The following is a 9,297-nucleotide window of genomic DNA, read 5'->3' on the forward strand; positions in this document are numbered from 1 at the left end:
TTCCATACTTTATGTGATTAAAGACTTCCGAAAGGAAGTTCTGTACTTTGTAACATCAGAGGAAAAGACAATCTCTGATGTTCATGTGGATCTGAATTAGGTATCGTATGTGTTATACGTTGAGTGTATGTATTGTTTATGTTTCTGACACCAATATATGAACACGTAATGTATAAACACCCCGTAATATGCGAAAATGAAAGTGTCGTAACAAGCCCGGCTTAGCTGTCATCTGAATCTCCGAGCAGGTGTCTGTTTGGTCAACATTAATTCTTTATGCATAAAGTTTCGGTGATGGAACGCTTGGACACTTCTCTACACTTTTACAGGTGCCTGTATCACTCATAGAATTGTCTCTTATTCAGACAATTTCTATATTATTGTCCTTTGTTGACTTTCACTTTCGTTAGCAGAATCAAATTGGGATTCTCATCATAATTCGCGCGAATAATCATGACGATATTTACTCTTAAACTAACCTATCCTCTGAAGATGCTGTTTTGAATGTGAACTGAAATCGCCCCTATCAAATTTGTTACAAATGGCGCTAGGTGTGCTTGGGACAAGCTTGTATGTGACAACTGACCTGGTTCTTGAGAGGCATGATTGTTATGTTTACATGAGGCTTAGGCTATAGCATCTTTACTGACTTGAAAACCTCTCATTGGGACAGTTTCTGGCAGAGGTCACATGTCATTAGGATAACTAGACATCTCTTAATCCATCAAATCCAAAGACACAACCTTTGGATTGTAAGCGTGACAAGCTGTCCAGATGAGCTATATTCACAGCGAAAACTGAGTACCTAGTTGTGCCGAATCAGCTGAGGAAAAATGGGTAGTAGACACTTATAAGGATGACAGATAGTCATGTTACAGCGTATCCATATTCATGGAACTAGTACTGATTCAGATTCTATTTGGGGCATTTGTACTTTTTTCAGTATCCTAAAAGACGTATGTTGTGGTGAGGTCTGAGGCAATGCAGTACTGATCTTGTATATGTTAAATGAGATTATGTCCTCTTTCGCAGGTAGGAGAGTCTGCAGATGTTGTTATGAAGAAAAGTGACAGTCATGACCAGGTCATAAGTACCTATACAAAAGTCTGCACCTGTGATCTGATTGTAGATAGAGACTCCCATGAAGATGCCATTCTGTACAAAGTATCCAAGGTGACATCACCTCTGTAAGTGATGGCTGAGATGGAGAGAATGAACAACCACCGTCGGGGCCGCCAAGGTCCTAGATACGAAAATGATTTCACGCCGGGTACAGTGAACTCGAGACCAACAAAGCAGCTTGAGTTTCACCAGGCAATGACCGACTTTAAGAGAATGTTTCCCAACATGGATGAGGAGGTAATTGAGGCTGTCCTCCGCGCAAACAACGGAATTGTGGATGCCACGATCGATCAGCTTCTTACAATGAATGTGGACAACGAGGTTTTCCCTGAAGACTTACAGTGGGAGGATGAGGCTGCACTAGCAGCTGGGCAGGTAAATATAAATCACTTTCAGTCTGTAACAGTGTAACTTAAGCCACTAGGCCATATTAGTCTAACGCCACACTCAGCAATATTCCAGCTATCACTTTGTGGCTTTTTTTTAATAGGGTGTAGGGGTTTGGGGGTGTCACTTGGTGGTAGTACAGCCATGTGTGCGAGTTGTGCGGATGAAATTTAAAAACATCCTTGTTGATTACCTGGCTGTTCTACCACCTTGTGGTCCTGTGGAAAATATAGTGATAAGTGACAACAAAATAGAGATTGTCCGTTCAACAATGTTTTAATCAGGTGTTCAAGATTATGGGACAAATCATCAGAGTTGGTCTCTTGATTTGATTTTGTTGCACTTATTAGATTTTGTGTTTGTGAGTAGTTAATTGGTTTCAAAATGAAATCATATGGACTGTAGTCATGGATGACTGCATCTTTCATTTTTCTTGAATGCCAGTATTGAAATGAATGCAAAATGATAGAGTGATGTAAGTTAAATGTTAAAGATTCGTTGGATGGGTTGTTGGTTAACTCTGCACTCAGCAATAATCTAGCTACATCATAGTACATGTCATGTTCACCTGTCATGTATTGCAGCCATTCCCCCTCGAACAAGATTGCGTGCCACCAAAAAGATCATTGTCAGAGAAAGCTCCACTGCCAGAGCCAATAGGGGAATCCCCACCACCATACTCTGAAGCTGTACAGTCCCCACAGATGCTGATATCCCCCAGTGTACGAAAAACAGTGAAGTCTAGTCCACCAAACCCACCCATAGCAGACTTACTGGATTTAGGTATTGATGAACTGGCCTTGTCCAATACTGAACCAAAAACTCCAATATCATCTTGGAGCAGTCCTGTTGCATCAGCAAGTCCTTCATGGCATGGTCCAACCGACTCAAGTAGATCCACTTGGAATCAATCTGGTACCACAGAGAAGTCATCTTGGAAAGGTCCTTCAGCAGCCATGGCTAGTCGTTCTTGGAGTCTCCATGGCCCTGCTGATCACACATCTCGGAAGCTCCATGGCCGGAGTCTCAGTATGAGTAGTGCTACAAAGAAGGCATCCTATCGGAACTGGAACCCACCAATGCTGGGTCGACTGCCAGATGACTTCCTGCGACTGTCTCCCACTGTGTCTCCCCAGAGATCTCCGTCGTCAGTGACGACATCAGAGAAACCACACCACAGGAGGACAGTGTCACAGCCAAGGGTATGTACAAGGATAGATTGTGTTTGTTCAAGATGTATTTTCAAGCTGAATGATGGTAGTCTGCAGCTGATCGAGTCTATCAAGACGATTTTTTTAAAAACGTTGTTGATAATGATGAATATTAACATCATGATAATTGAAGCTGTTAATCATGTTGATATGTTTTGTTATTCCATGTTGGTGTTGAGTGATTACTTCACACTAAGGCTGCATCAATTGTGCACTAATCATGGCCAACATCCATTGTAGGAAATCAGTTGTATGTGTTTTTCTTGCATGCATGTGTTTTTAATTTTGATCAGATTTGTATTGTTATGAAAATGTTGACATTGCTTACTCTTTCACTGTCCTTTGTTGACATACAGTATTTAACAATACCTTGGTCTCACTTATTGCTTGATGATTAGTTCATCATATAATGTCATCTTGCTCCCTCATAGGACAGTGAGGTAGCCTAAGCATTCACTCATCACGCCGCAGACCCGAGTTCCATTTCCCACATGGGTACAATATGTGAAGCCCATATCTGGTGTCCCCTATCATGATACTGCTGGAATATTGCTACAATCATTGTGAAACTAAACCTCACTCACTCACTCACTCACTCACTCACTCACTCACTCACTCACTCATATCTGGAAATATCATGATCCATAACTTATTTTAAATGAAACTTAAGGTGTTAACTTGTTTAACCTTCTTTATGGTGTTAATCATGATAATAGTTTGTCAGACTTCATTGTGATAAGTTAACAGTGCATAAACTATGTCTGTTACGAACACGCTTATAAACATGATAAACAACTGTTTTTGGCCCCTGTCACTTTCACTCAAGGTAAAATTTAATGATCGCTTAGTGTTTGTTATGAACATAGTTCACTTTGACACACTGGGACCAGGGAGCTGTGATTCATATATATGCATATATGACATGATTTGTGATTGATTGACTAAATCTGTGATACATATCCTTAGTGTATCAAAGACTCATTTTCCAGTAAATCTCTTTCAGATCCTGTCCAATCACAACCATCAGTTTAGTTCTGATATGTTACAAGAGAGAATAAAGGAGAATGAGCGTCGGCGCCGTATGGCTTCCTCTGACCTTGACCCTGAATTGGCCCAGTATTTGGAGGATGAGCGGCTTGCACTAATGTTTCAGAACAGCGAGTTCTTGCAGGAGCTTCGAGATAATGAGGACTTCATGAACACCCTGGAACGAGGTCAGTTTCCTGCCTGGCGGCATTAGAACATGTGGTTTTACCTTTTATTTGCATTGATTTAAATCTTTTTGCACCAGCAGTCTTTTTCAAAGTGGCTGATATTCAGCTTCATACCTGCAGTTACTTTCACTCAAAATTATTAGGTTGGAATTTAATCTTTCACAATTTATTGCCTTGTACTTGTAATTAATGTAATACAATGTAGTTTTGTGTTATTTGTATTTCACTTCTCATACAGAAGGCGTGGTTTTCATTCAATGCAATTCAATGTGATGTCAAACTGTAAAGTTAAATGGATAAATTACATAAAATCATAAACATGTCATAAGTATTCCATGGTTTAATTAGTCCAGTTGTGTGAATCATTACCTAATGGCATCAGACCTGGGTTTTGTATACATAGTTACAATAAATAATCTAAGTTATCCACATTCATTATTACTTTGCAATCACTCAAAGTCAAAATTGCTTTCATCATTCAAGTACATTGTATAAGAAAAGGAGAGGATTGTTTTTGATCTCATGAGCTAAAGAATAGACTGAATAGGGTCATTCCAAGGAACACCCATCAGTTCAAGGTTTGACCATGATTTGATCCTGATTTCAGATCGCATGAATGCAGTTGCGTTCGAACCAGCAGTAACTCCAGTCAGTCCTGACAGAGACGGTAAGAAGACCAATTTAGGATCTTGTAGAAGAAGCAATTGTGCTCCATCTCAGGGATATATACTTTGTTTACTGCTTCCCAAACTTTATTTCTCTAGGGCCTGGCATTAAATGATCGTCTCATGGGTGAGGTGTATCTGTTAATGCTTTGTGAAGTTGGTTATTGATTCACAGTGATGAGTGAGTGGAACCCCCTTGCAAGCTGCAAGCACCTGTTGACTCTGTCAAGCCTGAGCCCTTATTACACTCTGAGCATGTCAGTACATTTACAGGAAGCTTTCAGCACATTCGACAAGGTCTGCTGCAGCAGAGCATTCTAACATAATGCTTGAGAGACCCATGGAATGTGGAGATAGGAAAGCATTTGAGAGGCAAATGTCCACTTACATGTCCACTTGTTGCAACAGGGTGCATTGTCATCCCAAACAGTGATAATTACATGTCCACTGTCCTTATTCCTTGGCATCGCTCCTTCGATGGGTTTCCCGAAGGTAGGGGAACTGTGAGGAAGGACTCATGGGTACACAAACAGTCGAGCTTGTTTTGAAATAGTCAGACTCTCTTACAGGTGCATTGACACTATTCCGGCCCACCTACTGGCTACACAGCTTGTGTTGCAGAGAGGTCATGGATGGTCATAGTGCAGACTCAAGTCCCTTGGACACACATATACTCTTGATCAGAGGTTCAAATCCTGCTCTTGCCCTGAATAATTGATTTCTTTAATCACACCATAATAGTGATAATGTGGTGTCATATTCCAGTTAAATACTCGGTGTTTTCCTCAGTTAGAAGCTGACATCCATATATGTTATGATTCAGATAAATGTACATCGTGTACTCAGTCAGTCACTCCCATTTTCTGGTGTCAACCACAGTGATATTACTGGAATATTGCTATAAGCGGCTTTAGACTAAAATCCCTCACTCACTCCGTCACTTTATCTCTTCCAGCCATCATGGAGGGTTATGGCGATGATAGAGATGACACACTGGAAGCATTTCCATTCAGTCAGCAGTTGCCGAAAGGGGACGACGAGGATGCAGAACTCCGACGGAAACTCAAACATATGGGGAAAGGTGGGTGGCCAGAAGTTGCATTGGGAATCAAATATGTAAAACTGTATGGGTATTAGTCAGTTTTATGCCTTGTCTAGGGGCAAGATGTGTATGTGAGCAGAATGTTAGTGGTGCGATCCCCAAAAGTATACTAATAGATGTTAAATGATGGTATCTGTTGTTTCCCTACCTGGTTCTTGGCAATAAGAACTCATCGTGATCCAGGTTAGAGCTGACCATCGATAACCCATGTTTGTCGTTAAACTGGTAAGGCATACTGATTTGGTTCACTCATGTAATCATATTTCATTTGCATAGACTGATGTTCGTGCTGTTGATCACTTGATTGTCTGGTCCAGACTCAATTATTTACAAACTGCCACATATATATGGAATATTCCTGAGTGCAGCATTAAACTCACTCACCCACTCATGGCAGTGAGAGTTAAAAAGAATCGGTGGTATGCTTGTTGTCAGTATACTTTGTGTAAGTGATCTGAGCCAGTACAAGCAGAAACCGCGCGTCACAATATATACAGTAGTCTTTGGCTTTACAGTAAACTCCCTTTTACCATTGAATTAGTGTTGGAACATAATGTCATTAGTGATTTGACACAAATTTGAGCCACTTGACACCTGTTGAGCAGAGTAATATTTTTGCCAAGTAACCCTAGCCTGAACAGCATGCCTGTTTAAATTTGGCAAGATGGCGCAAGGGTTAGACATGGCAGATTTGATAATTGGCACACACTGCAGACTTAGATTGATTGCAGTGGTTTAATGTTAACATATACAGTGCAATATGGATGTGTAAATGGAGAAATACATTGTTTTCATATAGACATAGTTATGTAAGGATGATTTCTTTTTTAGGCAAATCCTTTTTGACGTCTCTGGAAACTATTGTTTTTTGGTTGATCTACCACCCATATCCTTGAGGAAAATACAGACATCCCTCAATAAACGTCCAGAATTTTTAAGTTTGGCCTAAGGAGGGCATCCTAAAATGCCATATAGTCATTGACACTGTCAACCATTATTCCTGTTAGGCCTAAAGCTTTTCATGCTATCCCAGTCACTGTATGTTGTTACTTTGTCTCTTTGCAGCTTCAAAGAAACAGTTTGCCTCCTTAGCAAGGAAATTCTTTTCAAGAAAGAAGAAGAAGTCTTCAAAACAAATGCATCCTTTCAAAAAACATGTTGCACACACATTTCCATCTTTTAGACATTCTTGGCAGTTAGTCTTCATGATAATCATTTCAGTTTGTGACTTAGTTTTAGTCTGTTATACGTGGAAGACTGGGTATTGTCATGACTGTCCCAGGTGCTGTAAATGTAATGGGCCTTGTATGTATGGGAGGTTGCCTTCATTTATGGAGCTGCAATTGACTGTAGAGTTTTGTCACTTGGACATTCCAGTGAGGTGTTATTGTGGATTATTTTAATATGATTCAAACAAACTTGATTTCAACAAAGCTGTAAATTCCAGCAGCACATACGTTTTCCCCGCATATCACCTAACACCCAATGATATGACTGAAATACTGGGCAAGGTGACGTGAAACGCAGTTCACTTGCTTCCTGATGAAAAGAAATGTTTGATTAGAATTGGTCTGCAGGAACTTAGGGTCATTTTAAGTGGTGACTCATTTCACCTCTGACTAGTCAAACTAGTGATTTATTTATCATGTGGAAATGATGTGGGATTTTACTCTTAATATCAACCACTTGTTGGTCTCATCCAAACTAAGCCATCATTATATCCTTGGAATATTGCTGTATTGTGAATATGCAAGCATACTTGAATCCTGAAACTCATTAGAATGCCCTCAGTCATTGTTCTGCTTGTGAAATAGTGTTGACTTCATAGGCTGTTACAGTGAAACATTTGTATCTACTGAATTAAGTGTTGTATAACAAACATTAATGTGCTCAAGGCAATAGATTTTAAAACAGGTTTTGCATTATCTGAATAAGCTATAATGTAAAATATGTTTTTCTTAACCAACAAGTATACGAGAGAAACTTGCACCCTCTAGGATGAATTTGCTTGAAGAGGACTCCGATGTAGAGGGAGGTAACTCTGAGAGTCAGTTTGCCTATGATGAAGGTGCCGACGTGGACATGGTAAGTGTGTCAAATGTGAAGTAATTATTGTTCATTTAGCTATACATATGAGCATTAATGAGTCAGCACTAGAGTTATGTGTGTGAAGGCACCAAGCATGATGGGGTATGGAACGGGGCTGAGAATTCAATGCTTTGTTATAAGAAGGATACATGCTCTGTGTGAGGGCTGACTACACTAGGTACTGGTGTGGTCACTAGTCTTGGCTCATATAATCACAATAATGATGATAGGAGAACAGTACAAAAGTAAGATTGGTGGCAGAACCAGACTGACCAGCATTGATCATGTTCAGGTTTTACGTATCTCTCAACTACATTGTCACTGAATTTCAGTATCAGTTTTGTTTACATCCTACACACTATACACCATGGAACATTTTAGTGCACAGAATTTCAGTATTCAATACATATGCAACGGCATGTTCTCACATAAATATAATTCTGTTACCATTTTAATTCACAAAATGTGAAAAAGTTGTGAAAATTTTTCACTTTCTGTAGTGTTTTTTGTGCTTCTATACAAGTAAGTGGACAGTATTCAATTATTGTTTATGTGTGTATATCATAATGGCTCATATGTCTTTGACTGATTGAGACTGGATTCAGTGAGTTGTCATAAGGTCATTAGTGTACATTTTCACTCAATCAGAGAGTCTTACTCTGAGGTCTCAGATCTCAGACAGGATGCAACACTGTGTGTCTATGTCACAAGGACTCATTGAGGCAAGATTCAGTTCTACTGACCCTGAAACTTCAGAAGGGATTGACTGGATAACTGAGGATTATCCTAACATTTGATATCATTGTCCTTTCAGTCTCACCAGCCAGCTTCAGTGCCAAGCATTCGAACTGTACAACGCCCACCGTACCATCCTGACACTATCATCACATACAACCCAGACAACTCACACAGGGTTTAGCGGGCTGCAAGCTGCTGCACTACACAATTGCCTCCCTTAGATATCTCAGCATTGCCAACAAGGTCTTGATTTTGTTGTTTACAAACAGTGCTTAGTAGTCATATTAATGAAAAGTGTTGCAAACTGAAATTCATGGTGAAATATAAATATTATTTGTCAGTTTGTAATGCTCTTGTTGACAAACAGCTATCAATGTAATGTTTGTAACTTGTTGAACACAAAACTTCACCTCAAAGTCATGTCAACTTACTATTAAGAGATAGAAGTTATGTACATTTTATGGTACCATGGAATGCGGTTATGTGTAGTTATCTTTAGTGTGGCAAGTCATGAAAATGTTATGTAAGAAATATTTACATGAAATAGTTACAAAACTATAGACTGAAGACATACAGTGGGTACTAAAAACTGTCGTAAGCATGATAAATTTGAGGAAAATTGAATTCTAAGTATGTAAGGTAAAATGGCTGTGAAGAAGAACTCGAGTCCTCAGTTACCATGGTTACATAGTATTATTTACAACAAGAATTAAGGAATGAAGTACCAAATTGAGATTAGCTGGTTTTTCCAATTTCAAACAATGACAGTT

At 39.5% G+C, this 9,297-nt stretch overlaps 1 protein-coding gene across 1 annotated transcript; it reads left to right on the forward strand.

Annotated features, from left to right (window-relative positions):
* The first annotated feature begins 6 nt into the window (after positions 1–6).
* On the forward strand, positions 7–8,732 carry LOC137285195 (CUE domain-containing protein 1-like). Its single transcript, XM_067817451.1, has 9 exons — positions 7–100; positions 1,033–1,497; positions 2,094–2,711; positions 3,724–3,934; positions 4,542–4,601; positions 5,555–5,680; positions 6,767–6,839; positions 7,672–7,786; positions 8,604–8,732. The coding sequence occupies exons 2-9, from the start codon at positions 1,195–1,197 to the stop codon at positions 8,706–8,708; spliced, it is 1,611 nt and encodes a 536-aa protein (XP_067673552.1). The 5' UTR covers positions 7–100; positions 1,033–1,194; the 3' UTR covers positions 8,709–8,732.
* The last annotated feature ends 565 nt before the right edge of the window (positions 8,733–9,297 follow it).

This window comes from Haliotis asinina, chromosome 1 (genome assembly GCF_037392515.1).
Source record: "Haliotis asinina isolate JCU_RB_2024 chromosome 1, JCU_Hal_asi_v2, whole genome shotgun sequence".
Classification (NCBI taxonomy): domain Eukaryota; kingdom Metazoa; phylum Mollusca; class Gastropoda; order Lepetellida; family Haliotidae; genus Haliotis; species Haliotis asinina.